The following is a 27,885-nucleotide window of genomic DNA, read 5'->3' as shown; positions in this document are numbered from 1 at the left end:
TAAGTGTACTGCAAAGTAGTTTCTCAGTTTGTATTTTATCTCCCCATTGCAGAGCAGAGCAGACTATGAGGAGTGGATATTGCAAAGTAGATTGAGTGAGGGGCAGGTAAATCACTGCTTCACTTGAAAGATGTGTCTGGGGCCTTGGACAGTCAGGAGGGAGGAAATAAACAAAATGGGGTTACACCTTCTGCAACTGCATGGGAAGGTGCCGTGGGGCCGTAGGGAGGTGTTGGGAGTGGAAGAGGAGTGGCCAAGGTGGTCCGGAGGAATGGTCCCTGAAGAAGGCTGATAAAGGAGGGGAGGGGAATATGTGTCTGGTGAAGACAGAGGAAATGATCCTTTGGATCTGGAAGCTGGCAGGTTGGTAAGTGAGGACCAGGGGTTTCTGATCACTGACATATGAGGGAAAAGGAGAGAGAGAGAGCTGAAATGTGGGAGATAAGTCAGACAAGACTGATGGCCATGTCAACCATGGTGGAGGGGAATCTTTGGTTCAGGAGGAAGGAGGACATTTCGGAGACCCTTCGTAGAAGGATCATTATCAGAACAGTTGCAATGGAGGCACAGAAACTGGGACAATGAAATAGAGTCCTTATAGGAAGCAACATGCGAGGATGTATACTCAAGGTAACTTTGGAGTCAGAGGGTTTGTAACTGATATCAGTTGCCAACCTATCCATAGAAATGAAAACACTGTTGTTGAGAAAGGGTAGGGAGGAGCCAGGGATGGACCACAAGAGCAGGTGGAAATTAAAATCAGAACTGACAATACAATACCTTAGGGAATTCAGCCCTCAAAGATATTATCTTTGCAGATCTAGCTAGTATCACCAAAAGAAAACTGCAATCAATTGAATTAATAGCATGTAAAGACAGCCACAGCCCATAAAGCTATGTCACTTCAGAAACCTTTATACCAGAGAGAGAAAGTAGAGGAAGGGGCAAAATAAATTGGGTATATCTGTGGAAATTTATCATTTCATAGTAAACTGAATTCCCCACAATATTAATGATTTATTTCTATTCATATTTTTCATGAAATGTTTTAAAGTTGCTTTGTCAACAAAGTAGATTCCCACTAAGACTCTGACGTTGCCTATCTGGAGTCAGTAGGAATTTTAGTGCGAGGGTAATCGTTTACTCTTACAGCTTCTGGACATACTGGGTTCATTTAGTGACGTACTGCCACAGTGACAGACAGAAATTATTATTTCACCTGATTCCTTCTTGATTCTGAGCATCATGTGTTTGTTTCTGAAGAAGAGTCCATACCCAAAGCATCAGTTTCCTGCTCCTGTGGTGCTGTCTGGCCTGCTGTCTTCAGCCAGCTCCACACCTTGTTATCTCAGATTTTCCGGCATCTGCAGTTCCTACAACCCCTTGTGTTTGTTTCAGTCATATCTTTTCTTCCTTCTCATTTTTGTAGATTCTAATAAAGGCACCCTGTTTCTGAGAAACCTAACGATGGAGCACTCCGGAACCTACAAGTGCGTGTCATCCAACATTCTTGGTGAACGATCATGTCAATTGGTTCTCAGAGTCACGGGTAAGGATAGATTTCTTTTGTCAAATTCAACTGTTAATCTTTTCAGTAAGATAACCCTAAATATAGGCACGAGCAAATGCCACTACAAACAGATGGCATTTATCTAACTTTCAATTTGCAATAACATTGTCATTTTTGGCTGTTTTTGGGAACCATTACTTCACGGCCTGAAGGCATCTTGTGAATGGTGTGGGTGGGATTCAGTGGGGAATTGGCAAATGGAGAGAAAAAGGACTTTGATAATTAAAACATTGAAGTGATAATGTGGCATCATTTCACTGTATCACCAAATGTACTGAATTTGTAAACAGGGTTTTGAGAGTTTTCTGTGTGCAAAAATTACATTTAGTGCAATTTTCAGTGGAAATGTGGAACAGAGAAAATCTACAGACCCAATGCAACAGGGAAAGCACCGTGTCTCATTGGTTTCACACTGTTTCCTCACAGCACCAGGGGCCCGGGTTTGACTCTTTCCCCTGGCTGTGTGGAGTTTGCACATTCTCCCTACGTCTGCGTGGCTTTCCTCTAGAGCACTCTGGTTTCCTCCCACAGTCCAAAGATGTGCAGATTAGGTGGATTAGCCATGCTAAAATTGCCTGTAGTATACAGGGATGTGCAGGTTAGGTGGATTAGCCATGCTAAGATTGCCCGTAGTGTACAGGGATGCGCAGGCTAGGTGGATTAGCCATGCTAAAATTGTCTGTAGTGTACAGGGATATGCAGGCTTGGTGGATTAGCCATGCTAAAATTGCCCTTTGTGTACAAGGATGTGCAGGTTAGGTGGATTAGCCATGCTAAAATTTCTCGTACTGTATAAGGATGTGCAGGTTAGGTGGATTAGCCGTGAGGAATGTATGGCCACAGGGATGGGGTGGGTCTGTGTGGGGAAACTCTACAGAGGGTCAGTGTGGACTCAATGAGCTGAATGGCCTGCTTCTACACTGTAAGTATTGTACGGCCAGAAGAGTTCTTATTGCTGTTATCAGTTCATTTAGAACTCAAACACCATCTGAGAATCAGATGGTGCCTAGTATTTGATTTCTGCTGCACCTGCAGCTGACTAGAATCTAACACTTAATGTCACGCCACTGTGAAGTATAAATGTGCTAAGCTGTGTCATTTTTTAAACAGTGCAGAGAATAGAAAACTGTCTTTCCGCTTCTGGGAGATGAATCTAATTTAGCTCAATGTGACAAAATGAAAAGTGCCCTCTTTCTATCGTTAATTAAGTGCACTTAGTCAGTGCTATACAAATCCAATCATCGGTGGGAGCCAGTGAACTGTGAGCAACACTGTCTCTAATTGATGATTTAATGGCCAGTCTCACTCAGAATGTGCAGACAGTGAGAGTGACATAAATGTGACGTTAGTCCAGGAGGGAGAGCTTATATGAGGCTAGATAAATTTATTTTGTTGGTATAATCTAAGGGGAAGCTACATGACACAATAATTGCATTGTGCCAAACCTGGGAGCCTGTGATGCTATTATTTCTATTTAGTTTGATTAACACAGAATCCACAATAAAACAATTATTTTGAGGTAACAGTTGCTAGATAAAATGTTTGAAGAATAAGCTTCTTACCTGTGGGGAAATCCTAGATTGCACTCATTTGATACTGTTGTTGCAGACACTGATTGGCATTGACACTTGGGAGACATTCTTTTAGAACTGATAAAAGGTCACTAACTTGAAATGTTAACTCTGTTTCTCTCTCTCCTATTTTCTGCTTTTATTTTTGATTTCTGGCATTGTCAATATTTTGCTTTTGTTGGAAGATTTCACATTTGTTTTCCAATCTGCACGGAGCTGATGGATTCTTCAATTTCAATACACAGTCAGGAGGGCACTACAAATACACCTCAGTGTCCCAAGTTAGGAAAGGGATGTCAGCCAGAGTTTCACAAACTTCAAGTTCACACCAAAGGAGTGGCCATTATCAGAGCAAAGGGTTAACAATACCCGGAACGTTGGGAGAAAACAAGGAAAAATTGCCTTGCACAAACATGACTGGCTCATATCCTTCCATGGATGTTACTGCAATTTTCATTAAAACCTGTTCAATATCAACCATTGTCCATAGGTCAGGAGTCACATGTAGACTAGATAAAGAAAGCAGATTTCTTTCCCTTGAGGACGTTAGTGAATAGATCTGTTTTTCATGACAAATTCTATGGTGACATGATTGTCATTAGACTAGCTTTTAATTCCAGATTTTAATGAATTCAAAACCCACTAACTACCATGAAATCATGTCCCGAGAACATTACTGAAACCAAAAATGCTGGTAATCACAGCGGGTCAGGCAGCATCTGTGGAGAGGTAGCAAGCTAACATTGAGTTTAGATGACTCCTCATTTTTTGTTTTCAGTTCAGATTCCAACATCTGCAGTAATTTGTTCCTCCACGGAACATTAGTCTGGGCCTCCAAATTATAAGGCAAGTGACATTATCACATTGTCACTGCCTTCCACAAAACTTTAAGATTGACAACAAGTTGTTTCTTTTCCATGTAGGGAATGATCAATACAGAAAAACTAAAATGTGAAGGCAAAGAGGTGGCGCGATTGAAGAAACAATGAGGTACAACAGCAATATCAATAACTGGCAAAGTAATCCTAGGTTGACATATTTCAGATGGGCTGTCCAGTGTCTCTGAGCTTGATGTAGGTCAGAATCATGGGATCACTGTAAAAATAATATTTGTAACAGAAATGTGTGACGTCCTCCCATCAGTCTCAGTTGAATTTGAGTTAGACGCAGTGTCCTGGACAACCGTACAACTAGCTTAGGGTTTCAAATAACTTTTAAGGGATTTTCCTTCCTTCTTTACAGTGAGCAACGAAGCTGGAGTGATTGTTGGAGCTGTGGTTGCCACCCTTATTGCTCTGATTCTGATTGCTGTTGTTGCATTCTACTTACTTCGCCACAAGAAGAAGAATCCCAAAATTCCTGTTATAGGACATGAATTGAGGTTGGATATTTATGTTGGCTTTGGTATTCCTGGGTTAGGAAATAAGAAAGATGTGCACCTTCTGGGAGTTCACTCTCCTCTGTACATTGGATCAGTAAGTCAGAGCTGGTACTTACCATTATAAAGAGGCCCAATTAATGATATGACATTAGAAATAAACAGAGTGAATGTTCTGGAGCAATTTACTATCTGCAGGCAAAAATCTCCACAGTTTCAGAGCTGGGCTGGAGAAGTCAAGTAAGCAGGAACATCTGTCACGTCCTTCCATTGTTAAGTGCCAGCCCTAACTTTCTGTAAATGTTTATTTAACTGTTCCAGGCTGATGGCAATTTTGATGCAATTTGGTCCTGTGATTTATGATGATTCACAACTCATATCATATCATTTGCTCATCCACATAGCTAGTTTTGCTTTTAATGCACTGATACAGCATGTGCCTTCAACTCTGTGTATGGTGCCAGAAAATTCTGTCCCATCATTATTGCATTAGCATGTTTGTATGAAATTCCTGTCAGCGCTGTTTTTACACAACAATTACTACCATATTTAACCAGTGCATTAGGGTTTCCCACAACTGCTTCAGACACAGGCATAGAATTGAAATAAAGGGATCAGCACTGAATTTTGATCAGTGTTGAGTGATCCCTGCTGGAAAGTGTGTGATTATTTTGATTGTGGCCGAACAGAGAATTGGGTTCTGTTATGAAGCCTCCCATGGTTGAGCAGTCTGCACACTCACCATCGAGCTCATTCCTAAAATGACGGATTGGATGAATAGCCAAGAAAACGATGGGAGTAAACAAGCAAGTGTAGTCTCTAACTCCACCGTTCACATTCATACATTTGTCCTAACTGTTAGAATAGTCAACTACAAGGATTTCAAATGTGCCTCCACTGCTAATTTCTAACACCAAGAAATATTTCTTAAAAGTGTCTCATGCTTTTAACAATGTTTGGATGAAGTAAATGCAGAACACATCCATCAATATCTGTCATGTTAAACAAGAAGTTAACATTTGCGATGCGTACCTTTTGATACAGGTAAACAGAAAGGAGTTTGACAAGCTTGATAATGATAGGGTACGAGCAAAATGGAAAAGTGGGGGAATGACAATGGGCTGGAAAGTTCTGTAGGTGTTAACTATTCTTGTTATCTTTCTAACATTTAATGTTGAGTGTTGATGTATTCCTAGATGTTTGCCCTCTACCTTTCCCTGCCATTCGCTGACTTTTATTTCTCATCTTACCATTTTTCTGTATTGTCTCAATTATTTGATATACCACATCTTTCTGCATTTGATCCCATGTTACTACCGTTCGGTTTAAAACTCCCTCCACTCCCTTGGTTAAGTGGTCTGTAAAAACACTGACCCCAGCATGTTTTAAGCATAGACTGCAGCCAGCTGTACAACCTCCAACTTTCTCCAGCACTGCTCCCAATGACTCAGCACCTGGAACACACATTCCCACATCAGTCTTTGTGTCACATATTCATCCCTCTGATTTTACATGCAAGATGCCAAATTGCACACAGCACAGGTAGTAATCCAGATGTAATAAACTTTGAAGCTCACCTCTTGATTTAGTGCTGAACTCCTTGTACGCTCTGTGCAGAACCTCATTTCCCATCCTACCTATATCGTTGGTACTTATTTGGACTACAACATTTCCCTTCCACTGCATGTTCCTTTCCAATTCTGAGCACATGTCCTCAACCCTGGCACTGGACAGGCAATTAGCCACCTGGACTGTCACTTGTTGCGGCACGGAATGGTGTCACCCCTCACAATACTAATCCCTGCCACTACCACGTTCCTTGTTGCTGCGCCCACTTGAGTGGTCTCTTGTACCACAGTGTAAAAGTTATTTTACACATACACTCTGCAGCCCCTGCTCTCATCCAAACATGCTGAGAGAACCTCATTCTTATTTCACAATTGCAGAGGCTGATAGTCCTGCATTTCCTCCCACTGGATCCCCTTACCTGCCTGACTCACTGCCATAAACAACTGTACCTGACCATTGACTAAAACAGAAGACACTATTCTAAGTATAAAGCTGGATGAACACAGCAGGCCAAGCAGCATGGCCTGCTTGGCCTGCTGTGTTCATTCGGCTCTACAACTTGGTATCTTGGATTCTCCAGCATCTGCAGTTCCTACTATCTCTAAGGCTATTCTAAGTAGTGTGAGCTCAGACTTTTCTCTCTGGAGAGAAGGAGGAAGAGAGGTGACCTGATCGAGGTGTACAAGGTAATGAGAGGCATGACTAGAGTCGATAGCCAGAGACTTTTCCCCAGGGCAGGATTGACTCCCACGAGGGGTCATAGTTTTAAGGTGTTAGGAGGAAGGTATAGCGGAGACGTCAAGGGAGGTTCTTCACCCAGAGAGTTGTGAGCGCATGGAATAGTTTGCCAGTGGTAGTCGTGGAAGCGGAGTCATTAGTAACATTTAAGCGACTGCTGGACATGCACATGGACAGCAGTGAATTGAGGGGAATGTAGGTTAGGTTATTTTATTTTTGGATTAGGATTATTCCACGGCACAACATCGTGGGCTGAAGGGCCTGTACTGTGCTGTACTTTTCTATGTTCTATGTTCTATGTTCTACGGTGTAACTGCCTCCTGGCCCAAAAGATCCAAGTAAGCTCCTCCTCTTCTAGATGAATCACCATGTCTGTAGTTCAACCTCCAGTTCATAACCTCAGCCAAAGCTCCTTGAATATCAAAAACTTACTCCAGATACGTTTGCCCTGGATTGCAATGGTGCATAAGCTCCAATGAGTCATGTGTGGCTTCCCCTGCTATTATTTGTGAGCTTTAATTAATTATTGAATTATGTTATTCCCTTATTTATGTGGCATTTAATACGCTTTATTAACTTTATGAACAATTTGTATACCTCGTTTAAACTTAAGAATAAAAACAAACTCAACCCCTTACCAAAGATTCAACAGTTAATTCCTTTATCTGCTGTAGAGCAAGAGCCAATTACAATCAGCTTCAATGAATGTCCAACGAATAAATGAGCCCTTTTTGTACATGGAAGTAGAGCTTGCAAATTTCCAGTTCTCCAAAATTAATTTACAAAAGATCTGTTCTATACAGATCGTCCTCACTGCAAGCTGTAGTTCTATCCCTGTGAGTTGCTACTTCAAGTGAAAGAACTTGACGTGAACCAGGGATTCACAGAGGAGCTAAATTGAAGGCATGATTGGTTTCCTTTTTGACATTGGCGCAGGAAAGCCAATGTGCAAGTTGAAATATTGTACCAGACATACATAGCACTACGTGCACCTGGTTGAAATAACTTGCAAAATGAAATCTTTGAAAATATGAAGTACCAGATCTGAGTCAATTATATCACTTAAAAAAATACTATATCTCATGATATAACAGACAGCAGCATGCAAAAAACAAGAACAATTTATAGAAAGACAGAGTTAGAAAAAGTTAAAGGGCAGAAGTAAAACATAATTATATATTTTGAACTTCCTTTATTGTCTTGAAATTGTTGTAATATAGCTTGGTTGTTCTTCTCTGGGCAGGTTCTTTTAATCTATGGTACTTACATTCCTTTTTTCAATCCTCTATCTCTGTAATGTATTCAGACTTGTAACAGAGATAGAATCTGAGCTGAAAATGAAAATGTTGAGAGAACTGTTAATCTTCCACTCTCCCTCTAATTTTATGTACTATATGAAAATTTGCATTCAGTTCAGGTAATAATCCAGATATAACCTTTAAAGTATTGACTTTTGCGTAATGCCTAGATTCTCATAGTCCATACAAACCCTCATATCTCATCCTATCTATGTCATTGTAATTATACGGGCCATGACCATTATATTCTTCCCTTTCCATTGCAAATCCCTTTCCAGCCCTGAACAGATATTGGCTCCACCTTTGTAACAAACATAAAACCGTAGGTAAAGGTGCAGAATTAGAACATGAAGCTTGCCATGTCTGCTTTGCCATTGGCTGATATGTTTCTCAACTCCATTCTCCTGCTTCTTCCCTGTAATCCTTATTTAACAGCGTCTTGTGCAGCACCTTTTCAAAAGCCATTTTGAACAGGCAAGTTTATAATCATAGCTTTTCACAAGGGGTGGTTTACTCACACAACAGTCAACTTTCGGGTCTCAATGGGGACAATCCATGTTAATGAAGGAGTTTCAGTCTCCCATTGACAAAGCTGCCAAGATATCATTGAAACAGATAAGGGAGCTTGAGCACCCTATTGGATAATGAGTGTTGGTAATTTCTCTTCATCTCAAGATTTTACCTGATGAAGGAGCAACTCTCCAAAAGTTTGTGATTTCAAATAAACCTGTTGGACTGTAACTTGCTGTTGTGACTTCTGATTCTTAATCTCAGGCAGTTTCTGGAGATGACGCGATGGTTGCTTACTATACTAAATGTGCCCAGGTTGTTAAAACAAAGGCAATACCCATCAGGGGACCTGCCCAGGCATATCTGATGTTAAATCAGAGTTTTATTTCGGAAACCTGGTCTCTCAATTAGGTCAAGTGCCAAGTGTAACTATTTCAAAACATAACGTCCTGGCTCATTTAAAGGTACTTCCTTTCAAACAATGGTTCTAGATATTAAATCACACAATGAACTTAAAGGTTAGTAGTCAGCTGTTACATCCATATTTTCATTGAAACATTTAATCTTATGCTTGTATGTTCCATTCTGTACTTCACAGTTTGGAGCTAAATTATGTGCTTCCAGTTACTTTATCTGAGTTCTAATTGTTTTCACTTACATTGCAATCATGGCAATTACATTGCATGAAATGACGAATGTTTGGGACTAAATTTGAAAGATGGACTTTACCTTTGAGGTCAAACGAACTTAACAAACATTTGAACTTTGCTTTTATAAACTTCTTAATTAAGTGACTGTTTTATTACTGATTCCACGTGGCAACTTGAAATTCTGGTCTTGAACTATTTGCTGTTTGGGACATGTTTCATGGTTTAATATTTTGATTTTAGAGAGGATGCAGTGGCACCTGGTAAAGAAGCGACCTCCCATCTAATGGCACCATCTGTACACAGCAGCGGGACCAACTCAGACAGCATGAACACAAAATATAATATTGTTGTCTGAGTCAAATCACAAGCATTGCACTCCACAAATTTCAGGATTGAAGAGGTTGAAGTTTCTTTATAAAAAATCTTATTTTCCTTTTATATATGTTTTGCTTTGTGCTACCAAACCACCTAACAACAAGTTGTAATGAAGTGGAGATGCCAATGTTAGGCTGGGGTGGACAAAGTCAAAAATCACATGAGACCGGGTTATAGTCCAACAGGTTTATTTGAAATCACAAGCTTTCTGACGTTGCTCCTTCAACAGGTGCAGTAAGAGAGGGAACACAGACGCAGAGGTCAAAGGATTATACAAACATAATTATGGGTGAATGGGCACCATGCAATAATTGCCAGGCAGGGCTGTTCTCTCCCAGTACAGAAACACTTCAGCGGTTAGGGGCATTCAGTCTCCGATCTTCGGGTAAGTGTCCTCCAAGGCAGATTTCAGCATACACAACAACCCAGAATCACCGAGCAGAAACTGATAGCCAAATTCCATACCCAAGGAGACGGTCTCAGTTGTGATCTTGGGGTCATGGTGCACTACAGGTACCCTACCACACTGTTCTGTATCTGTAAAATTTTCCCTACTGCCCTGTTTGGACAGCATCGTATCTCTCTTGCTCACTCTCTCTCACTCTCACTCTCTCACACACACAAATCGATGGGATGAATCATTTCATCTAAGATGTCTGTCTATTTGCAGATTCTATTTTGTTCAAAAACACACACAATTTGCAGTCTTCGTCCCTCAGGGTGGCATTTTATAAATTCCTGCTATTGGAATAAAACCAGCCCGATTCCAGATTAGAACTCAGAGGCAGATTCTGAATGAGCAGTCACACCTACAATTCAGTGTCTGACCTGAGTTATCACCTTTTGTATCTCTGCCTGATTGAAGTTCAGAAAGTTAGGCATACACTGATAAAGCCTTTAATTATCTCGAACAGCGACTTGAAACTGATTCTGGAATTTGCATCCTTATCAATCAAAACTTGCATCTCCTTTCTAACAGAGTTCTCCATCGGCTATTTTATACTTGTTCACTCCACTCATACCAGTTGTATGATCCTTTGATGCCTATGTCGACAAATTCTCTGTCTATGTGCCCTCTCTCACTGTACCTGATGAAGGAGTGGCGCTCTGAAAGCATGTGATTTCATATAAACCAGTTGGACTATAACCTGGTCTTGTGTGATTTTTGATTTACAAGTTATTACTGTCACGTTGTGTTTAACTGGCTGAAGTCTATTAAATGATCATGGATTTCTAGCAAAATGACAAGAAACTGGAAATGGTATGTCCCTAAGACTTGACTATTAATGGCCTTGTCATTTATTTTAAAATGATAGTCTCAGTTGGACTTCCTCAGCAACTTCATTGGGAAAGCATATTGTTTTCAGCTTTTGGGGGTTTCCAAGATGGACCATATTACAGGACTTTGACAGAGAGAGCTACAATTTCTAATATTCAAGAAACTCCAAATATAGGCAGGTTAACCACTACTAATTTGGTACTGAGACCAAATGATGTCAGGGGAAGTTTTCCGGATCCAAAATATTGTTATGCTTGAGATATAATTGTAGCAAGAGACATATTTCCCTTCTTTCCTCTATCACATTTTTGCTCTCACTTGGCTATGCTTCTTCGAGGAAGTAGAAGGCTGACCTGTCTCCAAGTCTTTGGCAATTGCTGCTGTCAAGCAATCATGAAGAAGTTTTGCAAGGAGCAGCCTTGGTATTGCTTGGATCACTCTTTATATAAGGACTTGGACATAACAGCGACAAGAATGAAAATGGGGATTAAACAGTGTCAAGAATTGAATCACTCACCAGTGTTGTTGTTAGTAGTTACTTCTGTCCACAGTTCTCTGTCTTAAGTTTCCAAATTACCTAATTTAGAGTAAATAAGATATTCAACCTCACTCAGTCTCACCATGCCAGGTCGTTGTTAAAGTATAAATGAAGGAAAATAATTCTGGAGGACTGACAGCATCTTTAGCACCTTCAGATATTATTTGGGTTCAGGTGGTATAACTGGGTTTAGTTTTGAGAGTTATGTCGTGGAGCTCCTAAGCAATATATATTGTCACTGCTGAAATATTGTGCTACCATCCATACCGAGTCCCAATGGACAAATCTGCCCAAACAAACTTAGTTTTGTCTTGCAATTGCCTGCATGAGACTCATTATTGACCTGGATGGCTGGGGTTCCTATTCACTACTTTTCCCTCCTCTGCTCCCAAATGATTTTGGAATATATTGGGACCAATGTTTCAAGTTGATGATCTTTCAGCAGATAGTAATTATGCGCTGCTACCAGATTTCAGCATTTTCTGCGATAATGTGCTTGCATTGATTTAGAAAGTATGGTGCCTGAAACAAAAGCTTTTATTATAATTTGTCAATTTTTACTTCCATTTCATAAATATGTAAGCTTCACTGTGCTGAGTGCAGGATGTTGAATTTGAACCGATTAAATATGTTGCTGAGATTGTTTCCAGCACTCAATATGGGTTAGCCTGAATTTGTTTGTGTGTTTTGTGACTCTCTGCTATGGAGTGAATTTTAATAAACACTGTTATGCCAGATTTTTTAAAAAGAGTTTTTTTCATTCTACTCAAACATTGCATTGGATTGAAACTTCAGGCATGCCTTATGCAGATGGACTGCTGGAGTTTCATTTGACATCAATTATATAATTCGAGGTTTCTGAGAGAATAGCTGACCAAACAACAACTTAGTATTCACTCATAAACATTCCGAAAGTTGGGATTTTCCTTGGAAAAGCTGTGTGTCTGCTGTAATAAATTCACATCATTGATCCATTTCTGACTGAACAGGAGCAGTTTTTGTCCAATAGGTGAACTGAACTTCCACAAACTCAATAAAGTTCACTTAGTCCGTAAAATCATGTTATGCAAATACTACTGTGTGAATGTTTGCATATTCAGGCTTTCTCCAAATATGGAGATCCACTTGCACAGAATTTAAACTGAAGACAGAGAATACAAATTACTAAATCCAGTTCTCTGCTCTGTCCTGTTTCTCCCTGAGGGCAATTTTAGTATTTCTCACCAGAGCTGATGTTAACTTTATAAGGTACGTTTTCAGTTGAAAACATATGTTCTCAGCACCATTGATAGTAGTAGCCATCGCACAATCCTTGCAAAAGTAAAGCCGTTCTTTAACTGTGGGGACAATCCCCCTCTGTACGGTGGAACAGATCAAGGACAGACCTAGCTGTCCAAAATTCACAACCTACAGACTAAAGATGATTCATAATAAACAGTAAAATTGGATTACTACATCATTCTATAACCTTGTGGTGTGGCATTTCCTTCACTCTATAATCACCATTACTCCACAATTTGAATTCTGGTTCTGATAAAACTTGAACCCTCGTTATTTAGTAAGAAATGTCAGGAACAGCATCAGATGTGCCTTCGAATGAGATATGGACACAAGGAAGCTACGAACAGCATTATTAAAGGCAGCTGGCTAAGAACTGAACTGAGCAGACCCACAGTTATAGGTTAGAGCATAGTTGCCTCGTTGCCTATCTTATCTAGTCAGTAACAATGATGTGCAATTAAGCAAGAAACACAAGGAGAAGACTCCATAAAAAGGTTTGTCCTCGGCTAAGGTGAAACTCAGCAGGTGTGTGCAGTTGTGGTCGTGTACTGTAAGCTGCCTCCGAGACTCGGGTGCAAAGTTGAAGCCCTCAACGGCCTTCATTCAGCCCCAGGCAAAGATTCTAGCTGGCCCTGGCCGAACTGTGTACAGTTCTGGTCGCCACATTAGCAAAAGGATGTGGATGCTTTGGAGAGGGTGCAGAGGAGATTCACCAGGATGTTACCCAGTATGGAGGGTTCTAACTTTAGACAAAGGTTGAGTAGATTAGGATTATTTTCATTAAAAAGACAGAGATTGAGGGGGGACCTGATTGAGGTCTACAAAATAATGAGAGGTATAGATAGGGTGGATAGCAAGAAGCTTTTTCCCAGAGTGGGGGACTCAATTACCACGGGTCATGAGTTCAAAGTGAGAGGAGGAAAGTTTAAGGGAGATATGCGCAGAAAGTTCTTTACACAGAGGGTGGTGGGTGCCTGGAATGCATTTCCAGCGCAGACATGATAGCGTCTTTTAAGATGTATCTGTACAGGTTCATGGATAGGCTGGGAGCAAAGGGATACAGACCCTTAGAAAATAGACAGAGGATCTCAATCAGCGCAGGCTTGGAGGGCTGAAGGGCCTGTTCCTGTGCTGTAACTTTCTTTGTTCTTTGTTCTTTGTGAGTGAAAAGTGAAGGGTAAATTATTTTTAGATAACAAAGTGTGAGGCTGGATGAACACAGCAGGCCAAGCAGCATCTCAGGAGCACAAAAGCTGACATTTTGGGCCTAGACCATTTATCAGAGAGGGGGATGGGGAGAGGGAACTGGAATAAATAGGGAGTGGGGGGGGGGGGAGCGGACCAAAGATGGAGAGAAAAGAAGATAGGTAGAGAGAAGAGTATGGGTGAGGAGGTAGGGAGGGGATAGGTCAGTCCAGGGAAGGCGGACAGGTCAAGGAGGCAGGATGAGGTGGTAGGTAGGTGCGGCTTGAGGTGGGAGGAAGGGATGGGTGAGAGGAAGAACAGATTAAGGAAGCGGAGACAGGCTGGGCTGGTTTTGGGATGCAGTGGGGGAAGGGGAGATTTTGAAGCTTGTGAAGTCCACATTGATACCATTGGGCTGCAGTGTTCCCAAGCGGAATATGAGTTGCTGTTCCTGCAACCTTCGGGTGGCATCATTGTGGCACTGCAGGAGGCCCAGGATGGACATGTCGTCTGAGGAATGGGAGGGGGAGTTAAAATGGTTTGCGACTGGGGGTTGCAGTTGTTTGTTGCAAACCGAGCAGAGGGGCTCTGCAAAGCAGTCCCCAAGCCCCTGCTTGGTTTCCCCAATGTAGAGGAAGCCACACCGGGTACAATGGATACAATATATCACACTGGCAGATGTGCAGGTGAACATCTGTTTGATATGGAAGGTCAGCTTTGGGCCTGGGATAGGGGTGAGGGAGGATGTGTGGGGGCAAGTGTAGCACTTCCTGCGGTTGCAGGCGAATGTGCCGGGTGTGGTGGGGTTGGAGGGGAGTGTGGAGCGGACAAGGGAGTGGTGGAGAGAGTGGTCTCTCCGGAAGGCAGACAATGGTGGGGTGGAAAAATGTCTTGGGTTGTGGGGTTGGATTGTAGAAGGCGGAAGAGTCGGAGGATGATGCGTCGTATCCGGAGGTTGGTGGGGTGGTATGTGAGAACGAGGGGGATTCTCTGGGGGTGGTTGTGGCGGGGGCGGAGTGTGACGGATGTGTTGCGGGAAATGTGGGAGACGTGGTCAAGGGCATTCTCGACCACTGTGGGGGGAAAGTTGCGGTCCTGGAAGAACGTGGACATCTGGGATGTGTGGGAGTGGAATGCATCATCCTGGGAGCAGATGCAGCGGAGGAAGAGGAATTGGGAATAGGGGATGGAATTTTTGCAGGAGGGTGGGTGGGAGGAGGTGTATTCTAGGTAGCTGTGGGAGTCAGTGGGCTTGAAATGGACATCAGTTTCTTGCTGGTTACCTGAGATGGAGACTGAGACGTCCGCTTTGCAGAACACCTCCGCTCGGTTCACAACAAACAACTGCACCTCCCAGTCGCGAACCATTTCAACTCCCCCTCCCATTCCTCAGACGACATGTCCATCATGGGCCTCCTGCAGTGCCACAATGATGCCACCCGAAGGTTGCAGGAACAGCAACTCATATTCCGCTTGGGGAACCTGCAGCCCAATGGTATCAATGTGGACTTCACAAGCTTCAAAATCTCCCCTTCCCCCACAGCATCCCAAAACTACCCCAGTTCTTCCCCTCCCCCCACTGCATCACAAAACCAGCCCAGCTCGACCCCTCCCCCCCGCATCCCAAAACCAGCCCAGCCTGTCTCTGCTTCCCTAACCTGTTCATCCTCTCACCTATCGCTTCCTACTACCTCAAGCCACACCTCCATTTCCTACTACCACCTCATCCCGCCTCCTTGATCTGTCCGTTTTCCCTGGGCTGACCTATCCCCTCCCTACCTCCTCACCCATACTCTCCTCTCTACCTGTCTTCTTTTCTCTCCATCTTCGGTCCGCCTCCCCCTCTCTCCCTATTTATTCCAGTTCCCTCTCCCCATCCCCCTCTCTGATGAATGGTCTAGGCCCGAAACGTCAGCTTTTGTGCTCCTGAGATGCTGCTTGGCCTGCTGTGTTCATCCAGCTCCACACTTTGTTATCTTGGATTCTACAGCATCTGCAGTTCCCATTATCACTGGTAAATTATTTTTAAGTGTGTTTGCTCAAAAGCGTCAAGTGGATCACCCCATTATGTGTCTTCTTGTTTCAATAACTCCATAGAAGCCAATATCCCACCACCAAGTCACCCTTTATTTACACATGGAGATCTTTGACACTGATCCAGCTCCCTGAAAGCCAGCTCTCAGAGTAAACAGAACCTCTGACACAGAGATAATGGGAACTCCAGACGCTGGGGAATCTGAGATAACAAAGTGTAGAGTGGATGAGCACAGCAGGACAAGTAACATCTTAGGAGAACAAAAGCTGACATTTTGGGCCTGGACCCTTCATCAGAAATGGGGGAGTGGGAGAGGGCTCTGAAATAAATAGGGAGAAAGGGGGAGGCAATCGAAGATGGATAGAGGAGAAGATAGGTGGAGAGGAGACAGACAGGTTAAAGGAGAGGGGGTGGACCCTGTAGAGGTGAGTGTAAATGGGAGGTAGGGAGGGGATAGGTCAGTCCGGGGAGGAAGAGATTACAAGAGAGTTGCAGTGGGAGAGAGATCCCCTGAGGTTTGTCCGGAGGGAGGAGGGTAACTTCTTCAGGTTAGGCATCCCTGGAAAAGGCTTCGCAGTGAGGTTAAAATTGTATCAGACATAATGGGAACTGCAGATGCTGGAGAATCCGAGATAATAAATTGTGGAGCTGGATGAACACAGTAGGCCAAGCAGCCACTTAGGAGCACAAAAGCTGACATTTCGGACCTGGACCCTTCATCAGGAAAGGGGGATCCCTACACTCACCTCTACAGGCTCCATCCCCGCCCCTTTAACTTGTCTGTCACCTCTCCACCTGTCTTCTCCCCTATCCATCTTCGATCCGCCTCGCCCTTTCTCCCTATTTATTTCAGAGACCTCTCCCCTTCCCCCTTTTATGATGAAGGGTCCAGGCCCAAAATATCAACTTTCCGGCTCCTCTGATTCTTCCTGGCCTGCTGTGTTCCTCTACCTCCATATTGTACTGTCTCTGACTGCAGACTTTGCAGTTCTTGCTATCCCCTCATTGGCTGGAGTATTACATTACATAAAGGTAAATAATGATTGTCAGAGGGAAATCTTCACACCTCTCCTAATATTGCTAATGGGGACCTAAGTTTATCTGGATATGGTAGCATGATATTTTTATTATTCTGGTGATCAAGAGGTGTGGAGCTTGGGAATGATATCTTGCCCTCAAGGGTCTCACTCTTGTAATTTGGGAATTTTTCAGCTTTTGTTCATTATAAGTGAAACTGTGTCTTCGAACGCCTTGACTAAAAGTGTTGTTGAAGTACTTACATCGTACAGACTGCAGCAGTAACAGAATGTGTCTCATTATCACATTCTGAAGGACAATTGAGTTTTTGCAATCAATGCTAGCCTTGCCTGCCAAACCCATATCTGCTGAGTAAGATTTTGTAAGAAATTGGATTCATTGATCCAATCATTTTCAGCTGCTTCATCAATGATCTTCCCTTTCATAAGGTGGGGAATACAGCTGTTCCACAGTGTTTAGCTTAATTTATTACTTATTTGACAATAAAGAACTGTATGTCATCATATCACATAGTTTGGATAATGTTCAAACTTGGTTGGACAAATAGCTTGTACCACTTTAGTACCAAGTAGAAAACATCTCAAATAATAGAAAGCTCAACCATCTTCTCTTCACTGGATAGAGTAGATATGGAGAAACTGGTCCAACTTGCTAAAGGAAGAAGAACGAGAGGGCATAGATTAAAGTGATTTGCAAAAGAAGCAAGGTTGAAATGAGAGAGAAAAAAAACTTGTTCAGTCAAGGAGTATTTAGGGTACCAGATTCCACTATCTGGAAATGTGGTAGAGACAGGTTCAACTGAAACATTCAAGAGGGCATTGACTGATTATTTGGATAGAAATTGTGTGCAAGAGTTTGGGGGAAAGCAGGAAGTTGACATGAAGTACTGATGCTTATTTGATGAACGGGGGAAGGCATAATGGACTGAATGGCTTCTTTCTGCACTCTAAGACTTCAGTGATTCACCTTTGAGGGTAGCACATATGAGTAGAAACATGTGCAATTTTGATTTGTTTTAAATTCACTCATGGTATGTGGGTATCATTAGTCATCCTGGCATAAATTGTGCTCGCCTAGTTGCCTTGTACTATCATTTGGTGTTTCACCCTCACACATTAAGCACATATCAAGTAATACTGAATGAAATGTTAATTGACTCAGTCACAATAATGAAATTCTGTTCCATTTACAGAAGGATTTGACAGACGTATTGACTTCACATATCCACTTTTCACTGTATTTTGGTTCACGTGTCAATAAATCAATCAATCAACTGCCACACATGCATCATTCTCATACATATCCATGTTTTGCTTTACTTTTCAGTTGAACTCAAATGAGAGCAAATCATTTGTTGTTAAATATGATTCCAAGAGCTTATTGCCAACCTGCAGCAAGATTACTCTGCGGCACAATGCCCTGAAAAGCTAATCTTCCTTTCATTGGAACTTTGATATTCACCATACCATCTGTAGACGGAGAAGAGTGGGGCTGGAAAGTTTTGTTTGGCGAATATTTAATAGAGCCATTGGTGAACTATCAAAGTGCAATCCGTTAAAGAGACACTGTTTTTGTGGGCATTTGGGATGGCAATGATCGACTGGACTGGATGTCATTGGATAGTGTGAAGGGTCTGTTCATTTATTGATTGGTGACATTTGCTAACTTGGAAACTGAGGTTGGTCTCAGTGAGGCATGATTTTGACTTTCGCGTTTCTCCCGTTCACTTTCCGTACTGTAGTCTCCAGGCAACGGGTAAACACAATCCCCGGAGCAACCGAAACACAGAGGGTCCCCGGGATCACAAGAGATCACAACCCAAATATAGCGGATCACTGCGGATTCCGGGAGCACTGAAGATCACGGGGATCACCGTGGGTCACTCTGGGACTGAACCAGGATCAGGATTGAAACGAAACCCAGTGGATTACCGGGATCGAACCGGATCAGACCTGAACCAAAACGGGACCGAGATCAAGTTAAATCAAACCAGGATTGAGCCGAGGTCAGGTCGTCACCAGAATTAAACCACAAGGGGACTACAGCAGCACTGGGATTGGACCAGGGGCTAAATGTGTATCAGGGTCATACCAGGAGCAAATTCACAAACTGGGCCCCTTGGATTAAATCAACTTTGTGAGCCAACGTTTTCAAACCAGTAGCATGGCAGGGTCACACTAGGATTAACCAAGAATCAGCATCAAAAGGGCAGTATATTCACATTGGGGCCAGAAGTGAATAGATACTGGTTGCAAATCAGGATTAAAGCAGCACCAGGATCACACAGAGTCAGGAGTACACCAGGAACAATCCAGAAGCTAGATCAAACGGGCCCACAGTCATACCGAGACCCGATTAAAGTTAGGTAAAACTCCAAATCAAATCAGAAAATGTATCAAACCAAAAGGTCAGGATCAATCTGTGATTGAACTGAGCCAAATCGATACCGAGATCAAACCAGAAGAGAGACGTTGGATCTGAGATGTGAGGGTATCTGAAAGTGGGAGAGAGATTGGGATAGTAACTGGTGCGGAGAGAGGAAAGTGGATTTGGGAGATCTAAGTGGGATTGAAGGGATAAATCTGAATAATAGGGCTTGACCAAATCTAAGCCCGAAGACCAGTATCTGTGTTTAGAACAAAGAACAAAGACTACTGTCAGGGAAGGGAAAGTCAAAAAATCCCACATTATCAGAGCGTGGGATATTAGATTTTGCTTTTAGCAGGTATTATCAATATGTCAGTGCCATTTTCCAACACCACTCTACGAATTCCTCGTGGTTTTGGGAATTTGTTGGAGGGTTTGTCCAGAGAGGTGTTGAGGCACCAGCCAGACGACATCATAGAGTTCGCTGCTGTATATTTTGAGGATTTGCTGGAGAAGAGGGAAGGTAACTGCAATCCTTTTGATACCTTGTTCCTTGTACTTTGCTGACTGTCCTCCTACGTCTTTCAATTTCCCAAACTTTTCAATTTAAAGTTTTCTTCCTAGTATTCAAAATCTTTCTTGAGATCTCTCCTCAAGATTTCTGTAACCTTTACCAGCCCTACTGTCCTCTGAGATCTCTGCACCCTCCAATTCTCACCTGTTTTGCATTCCCCACTTCCTTTGCCATACCATTAGTGACTGTTTCTTCTGACGTTCTGATGCTAAGCTCTGGAATTACAATCTCTCCCACTTCTGCAACTCTGTCTCATCATTTAATCTTCTCTGAAAACCTACCTCAGTGACAGAACTTTTAATCACCCATTCTAATATCAATGTATTCATCTGATTTATTTTTATTTATCGGATTATGCTTCTGTGCATTTCTGTAGGAGATCTTCTTCATTAAATATGCTATGTTAAGACAAGTTGTCGTTGTAAGTAGGATTGGCCAGTGTACAAGGTGCTGATCTGACAACTAGTAAAGAAATTTGGGTTCACATAGACATTTGGCCAGAATTATGTTCTGCTGACACCCTTAGAATCTGGAGTATGATTGAAGCAAGGTGCACACACTAAACCTTATCCCCGTATTCTGAAGAAGGGTCTGGGCCTGAAACATCAGCTTTCCTGCTCCTTTGATACTGCTTGGACTGCTGTGTTCATCCAGCTCTACACCATGTTATCCCTGTATGGTGCATGTTTTCAAATAGGAAGGGATTACCGCATACAGGAAAAGGGAAAGAATTTGGCGATGATGGAATGAGGAATGCTACCAGTAATGAAGAACTTCAGTTGTATAGTGAGATTGGATGAGCAAAATGATTCTCTTTACAGAGAAGTCTTATAGCAGATGCGATATAGCAGATGAAAAAAGAATGTTTTCAGTGACAATAGGATGGATAAACAGAGCAGAAATAATGGGAACTGCAGATGCTGGAGAATCCAAGATAACAAAATTTGAAGCTGGATGAACACAGCAGACCAAGCAGCACCTCAGGAGCATAAAAGCTGACGTTTTGGGCCTGGACCCTTCTGATGAAGGGTCTAGGCCCGAAACGTCAGCTTTTGTGCTCCTGAGATGCTGCTTGGCCTGCTGTGTTCATTCAGCTTCACACTTTGTTATCTTGGATAAACAGAGCTTACAGGTTTAATAAAGTTGGCAAAAGATTCTGGCTGGAAATGTATTTATTGGGAATACATTGCCTGAGAGAGTGTTGGTGGTGCTAGCATGACGGGCTGAATACGCTCCTTCTAGATAGTTTTAATCAACCTACTCAGTTATATTGTAACTTATGTCTAGGGCAGATGGGGTTTGACTCCAGAATTTGGATCATTCGTTATGAAGGGAAGAGGAGCCTACTTTTGTAGTCACATGAATATATGAATTGCATTGGGAAAGACTTAATTGTAACAGTCAGTCACTGTATATAAACCTTTAAAATAGCAGGGTTCTTGTTTTGCTGTTTGATAAATATTTTCAATTCCAACTTAATGTAATTGACCGAGATATAAATAGTTGCTTACACCTCTCCAGCGTACATTTTTTTATGTGCTAGTATTGAAGTTGACCATATGAATCATTTTGCAACAAAACTCACTTTGAGAACTCACAATTAAGAATAACAGCTTTTGTCATTGTGAAACTTTATCAGTGAACATATCTCTTAATTGCAAATTGAGAAGTAAAATATGCAAGTTTGGTGAAAGGGGTGGTATAGACCTAAGACAACAAAGTGTGGAGCTGGATGAACACAAGAGGCCAAGCAGCATCTTAGGAGCACAAAAGCCTAGACCCTTCTAGACCCAAAACGTCAGCTTTTGTGCTCCTGAGATGCTGTTTGGCCTGCTGTGTTCATCCAGCTCCACACTATGTTATTGCGGATTCTCCAGCATCTGCAGTTCCCATTATCTCTGATATTGACCTCAACTTAGGAAAGTGAGATAATTTAAAATAGTTTGCAGATTTAAGTAGCATTCAATGATCAGCCTCATATTTAACTTGCACAATGTGCAGCATAGTAGTAGTAACTTGTGGAGTTTTTTTTCATTCATGAGTGGGTTTAGTAATCTGGCTAGAAATATTTCAGGAGACGTTGGTGGAAGTGACAGCACAGAGGGCTGGCACTGTGGCATGAGCAAGCTGTAAGGGAGTGTGAGAGAGGAAAGCAACCAACTTTAGTTTGGCAAGTGGAATGAGATTATAGCAGGGTTTGAATAATGACTAAAGCTCAGAGAAAGTTAAAAGCCCTGTTTACCCTTCAGGGCTTGATGGGAAACTATGATTTCAAACAGAGATATTTGAAGTTCCTAAAACTGAGGAGCATATTTTTTCTCTACGATTCTGTTTTTAACCAAGTTAAGCCTGAACCCCTGCTCCCTTACTTGAGAAAATTGTGCTGACCAACGAGGGACTTGCTGGGCTATTTCAGTGGGCACTTAAAACTCAATCACATTGCTGGAATCACATATTGTCATAAATACATAGTTTATTAGAGTATGATGTTTTGAGGCTGTCTCCTTAATTGAAGATAGAATCAAGGATTGAGGGGATGACATGACCTGTTATGAATTCTGCCAGACAACAAGCCCGGCTGGCTTAGCTTTTAAAGGTTAAAGGGTAGGTCCTAGTTTACTTGCTGGGAAGAAAGATACAGAAATGTTCCTACCTGTAGTAATGATAAGAACAGCTATGGTTGAGAACTCTCAGAAGGCATTAAGAATGTCAGAGTTTATAAGTGACTGTACAGTGAACTGCTGTGTAATTTAAAGATGGAGTCGGAGCTCTAACTAATTAGAAATTATGCCTCCATACAAGTCCAAGAGATTAAACCTGTCATAAAGATGGGCTTTGGAAAGAGTCTATAACAAGCTGCAGGCAGTCTCCAGGTTAGAAACAGCTTCCATTCCTGAGTACTTTTGCAAGTTGATTTGCTGTCAAGTCGGAACGCAATGCAGTCCAAATTAGAGTAGCTGTTTGTAGTGCAGACAAACGTTTGCATGCCAGATAGTTAAAATTATTATGAATATGAGATCATGTTCATGAGTATGAGCATTCAGATGTTTATAAGATAGAGATTGCCTATTTTGTATTATTGGGGTCACATAAGAAAACAAAGTGCCCACTCAAGGCACAGCATAACTATGACCATGGCACTGTACTGCTGGAGATGTTAAAAGTTGCATGGGGGAATCTTTTCTATAGTTTAAAATATAAATTGTCTATTAACACGTGGTTAGTCGATGTTCGATACATTAGGAGTTTTGCAGTGGTCTTGTATGAATCCTTCAATCACTGTAACCTCAAATACCTCTTTGAAAGTTATTGGTGTGTACAGGGATCATAACAGTATTAACCAAGCCAGTGTAAAGACAGCAGGTAACCTTCCCTAAATGGCATCAGTGAACCCATGAGGATTTCTTAACCATCCAGTCATTTCAGGGTCACAATTACTGATACTATTTTTTTTTGCTTCAGATTTATTTAATTCATTGAATTTAATATCCCTGAATGCTATGGTGGCGTGTTGAACTCTGGTTTCCAAAATGGTCTTTGGTTATTAGTCCAATAGAATAATCATGATACTCTCAAATTTATACGGATGCTTTAGTAGCTGCATTGTAAATGCATTCTACATGTGCATGCTTATGAAAATTAAACAAAACATCAGTCTTAACAGCCAGCACAACTTTCATTTTGTGTTGCATGTTGTAATGTAAATGAGCAAATCTAGGCTTGTGAAAATAAAGCCTTTCTTAAAAACTCTAAATGTTAATAATTCTTCATGAGTTAAATTTTCATCTGTGTAATCATTCCCATGTTCTTCATTTCAACTTTTTCTTTCTTAATTCTCTCTCCTCCCACCTCCTCCTCATTCACGTCAGCCACTGGTATAGACCCTGCAGACTGGGCAGCAAAATTGGAGGATCGATTCTATAACAATCACGTTTTCAAGGTAGGTGCTTGCTGTCAGTTCCTGATTATGCTCAATGACTGTTGGAAGAAATTTGTTAGCCTAAAGGTTCAGACGACTTGAAACTCACATTGAGGGTTCTGTAGAAATCCATTAAGAGTGAGCTTAGTAATTTCTATATTCGTCATTTATACTGCAATATACATCCCCTTTTTTACTTTAGCTGACTGTTTCTGGCTAATCGGGGAATCATTGTTTTGAATGAAATTATGAATGGTTTGACATGGGAGCCACAGGGAAATGTTTCCACTTGTTGGGGATTGAAAACAAGAACTCAACAATGTCTGTAATATGTCCAATAAGAAATGAAGGAGAAGCTTTTTTACCCAGACAGTTGTTTGAATGTGGGACTTGCCACCATTTAGAACTGTTGAGGTATATAGATACATTTAAGATAAAGCTGTATATGTACATGATAGAAAAAGGCCTACAGAAGAATATGCTGAGATGAGGTATTATGGAGAAATCTGGTGTGGAATTAAACACCTAAATAGACTGGTTTAGACGAGACTTCTGTGACGTGAACTTCATGTAACTGTCTTTGATGTGTACGCAAACAGGGTGAAATCAATTGCGGCAGATTACTTGGTGTAGGATTGCATAATTGAAATACTGTTATAAAACAAAGAATTGCAGATTCTGAATATCTGAAACAAAAGCAGAAATTGCTGGAGAACCACGTGAAGAAAACAAAGTTAACATTTTGAGTCCTTTCAGAACTAGAGTTTAAATGAAGAGTCACCATGCTCAAAACGTTAACTCTGCTTTCTTCCTACAGCTGCTGCCAAACCTGCTCAGTTTTCCCAGTAATTATTGTATTAGTATCAGAAACTACAGCCTGAAAACAGGAGAGGACCAACTTACCATCTGGTCATGGGGGAAACCTTGTGGTAGAGATGATTGCCCAAAGAACTGATGGAAAAAAGGTGAAATATGGGGTGCAATATTCCAGGCCAAGAAGTTCCTGGAGGTGGACAGTAAACTTTACTGGACTGATGTTAGTGGACAAGAACTCAGCTAACTTCCTGACTTAACCTGAATTAAGTTATGGGTGGGGAGGCCCAAGCTCAGCAGGTTGAGGTCCTTAAGTGGTTAACCTGTCACCCAGCCTAGGTTGGAATTACTTCAGTTCCTGGTGGGATGAAAAAGCTTCGGCCTATCTGACCGGCTAACCAGCGCAAGCAGACCGTCAGTTTTCAGTCGGATGACCTCTTGAACTACACTAATTTGAGCATGATTGAGGATATAGGAGAGCCATTTCCCAATGAAGGCCATCCCCTTGACCTTGCTTTTGAATCCCCTGCCTTCATCTCCCTGCAACCCCCAACCCCAGCAACCTCGCTAAACAGCATTTGCGTATCCTCAGTAAAATATGTGAAATATTCAGATTAATGATGACAAAATTAATTGTTTTTGTCCAAACTGCATGACTTATTGGATCTTTCTTGTCAGACAAAAACTAAACTTGGTTATCGTTGGTTGATTCAGAAATCTGCATGGCATATACATTATGACGCAACATGCTATATCCATGAACATGTGTGTGTGATTTGTTCCTGTCAAACAAAAGGACATTTCATATTAGTGGGAAAAATCTTTTAGGGGTTTGAATGACATGGGCTGCAGCAAGAATTGTGGCAGAATTATGTGAGATGTCCAGCAAGGTCTGTCTCAACTTCAGGAGCAACACACTCCATCTTTAATGCATATGGCAGAGGGTGAGGAAAAGTTCTGCAAGGCTGTGATGAGTTGCTATTCAAAGAGGACTATAGCTTGTCAAGCACCTTATAAATGGCATAATGCACATCATTAATATTCAGATTCTTATCTGACTGAACATGCCAAACAAGTTAGATATTGAGAATTCTCAGTGTAGAAGTCGGAGTGGGTACCTGGTGACTTCACCTTGCCGCTGACTCTGAAGAGCCTCCATGTTGCTCAGCACCAAATGGCATCTCATGGTGAGATCTATGGGCACCAGCTGTATTCACTGGCCATCCAAGGACAGTGGCATTTGATATTTTCCAACCTCTCAGGATTCAGTGGCAGGATGTTTTGAAAGTAGTGACCTGCCCTGCAAGGTGGACCAACAACTGGCATTGAAAGCCTTCTGCAAGGACTCTTTGAGTGCAATGACAGGATCCCAGGTCATGGATTGGACCAGGCTGCTTCTCAGGGCTACTCACTTATTCCTTTGCACTCACTCACTGAGTATGTACCTGCATGCTCACAACATCCGTGCCTTGCAATGCCATGCATGCTTTGCTGAGCCAGGTTGTTCACATGCTGGCACTTCAGCCAGAGCCAAAGTCTGTAGATACTTCTGTATTGACGTGTTCTTTCGTGCATCCAGCCATGCTGTGCATCATGTTTGTCAATAAGGATTCATTTGGGAGCAGCTATTAGTTGGGATCTGTTTGGGAGGGGCTATTTCATTCAGAGCCCAATAAGCTTATCTTGTAATAAGCTCAGACTCCACAAACTCCTTTGACACAGCTCATGATCACTAATGTCCCTACCATTTTCTATAAACCCCCTCTGAGATCACCAAACACTCCAAATCACCAAAAGTTTTCATATGCATCAATACCCGCACTATCAAGCCCTTACGCAAGTATCACCTCTTCATCGACTGCTCCCCTCTTCCATCTGTCCTTTAGATCTTTCTCTGATCAAATCTCATATTGCATTTAGAACTCTCCCTCCCCGATCACTCACTAACATCTCCATCATGTTGCGAATCATATGATAATTCCTTGATCATCCACAACGCACTCACCACTTCTTTTGCAATTTCTCCCAAATGCAATTCAAACTTATATGCTCCTGAACTATGGCCTTGTCTGCGGTATTCCCATCCAACAGGGAGCCAAGCCTGACAATCAGGGTGTGGATCTTTTAGCATTTGTGCATTTAGGAAGCTTATCTCAGTCAGTCCTAGCTCAACCAATACAAGTGATCACTACCTTGTGCTGAAAAGCTACAGCTGGCTTCAAAATGCCTTCTCAGTAATTTTATGTAAATATTAAATCCAGTTTGCTCCTGATATGAGTAGGATGGGATATTCTCACTTGGAATTTAATTGGTGTGTACTGAATGTGTTCAAATGACATTACTGAGGTTGCTATTTTGAATGAAACAGATGACTACTTTTTATAAAGAGACACATTAAAACAAAATACAGAGAAATTTGTCAAACACTATAGGCTTTTGAGTTCAAAAACGATGACTAAAAAGTAACTTGCATTTGAGTATGTACTTAAAAATATTATTTCCATGTTGTCATTAGTTGGCAAACTCTTAGTTCAGTTTTCTTTTATCTGTCTCTGTTTTGTGACGTCTATTCCCAATTTACTGCTCTTGTAAACTCCCAGAACTCTGTTTGATTTGTCTCTTTCTGATGCTCTTCCATTTCACCTCTCTACTTTCTCTTTGTGCCCGAATCCTTGGTTTCATAAGAAGACAAAATATAATGATGAAGCGTCCAGATCCGAAACATCAACTTTCCTGCTCCTCTGATGCTGTCTGACCTGCTGTGCTCCTGCAGCTCCACATTTTATGGATAATGATCAACATTCCTTTATTACTGTTTCCAATTTGTCGCACTCAGCTGTTTCTATCTGAATTGACATTTTTGAACCAGTGTCTGTTGACAGTTAAGCTTATTAAATGGAAAATCTCAAATGCCAATGTACCAATTTAAATGGCTTTCATTGATATTAAAAAGAAGTGGAGTTTTGAAGAAGAATACTCTTTCCCTCCAAATATAGGGTTGCAGGTTGAACATGGGAAGTTTATGACTGATATCCTAAGCATGCTAATGAAGCGAGGGAAAGGAATCACTAAAGGGCATCCACCCCAGTGAAACGTTAGCTTGTGCTCTGTCCATGAGTGCTGTCTGACCCGCTGTGATCTCCAGCATTTGTTGTTTTAACCAAAATGCTTTTCAGGAAATGAATTCTGTCTGTAAC

The 27,885-nt window shown here is 41.7% G+C and overlaps 2 protein-coding genes across 4 annotated transcripts in view; both read left to right on the top strand.

The window, feature by feature from the left end:
- Positions 1-12,206, top strand: part of LOC125466850 (V-set and immunoglobulin domain-containing protein 2-like) — a 43,190-nt gene extending 30,984 nt beyond the window's left edge. For both annotated transcript variants that reach the window (XM_048561951.2, XM_048561950.2), the window contains exons 5-7: positions 1,430-1,549; positions 4,384-4,522; positions 9,525-12,206. In XM_048561951.2, the coding sequence (XP_048417908.1) occupies positions 1,430-1,549; positions 4,384-4,522; positions 9,525-9,639 (374 nt within the window). In that variant the 3' untranslated portion in view covers positions 9,640-12,206. The remainder of the gene's footprint in view (positions 1-1,429; positions 1,550-4,383; positions 4,523-9,524) is intronic.
- A 6,563-nt stretch (positions 12,207-18,769) lies between these two features.
- spa17 (sperm autoantigenic protein 17) overlaps positions 18,770-27,885 on the top strand; it is a 59,225-nt gene continuing 50,109 nt past the window's right edge. For both annotated transcript variants that reach the window (XM_048562169.2, XM_048562168.2), the window contains exons 1-2: positions 18,770-19,905; positions 23,826-23,896. In XM_048562169.2, the coding sequence (XP_048418126.1) occupies positions 19,752-19,905; positions 23,826-23,896 (225 nt within the window). In that variant the 5' untranslated portion in view covers positions 18,770-19,751. The remainder of the gene's footprint in view (positions 19,906-23,825; positions 23,897-27,885) is intronic.

This window comes from Stegostoma tigrinum, chromosome 32 (genome assembly GCF_030684315.1).
Source record: "Stegostoma tigrinum isolate sSteTig4 chromosome 32, sSteTig4.hap1, whole genome shotgun sequence".
NCBI lineage: Eukaryota > Metazoa > Chordata > Chondrichthyes > Orectolobiformes > Stegostomatidae > Stegostoma > Stegostoma tigrinum.
This window is presented reverse-complemented; position numbering and strand designations above follow the sequence as displayed.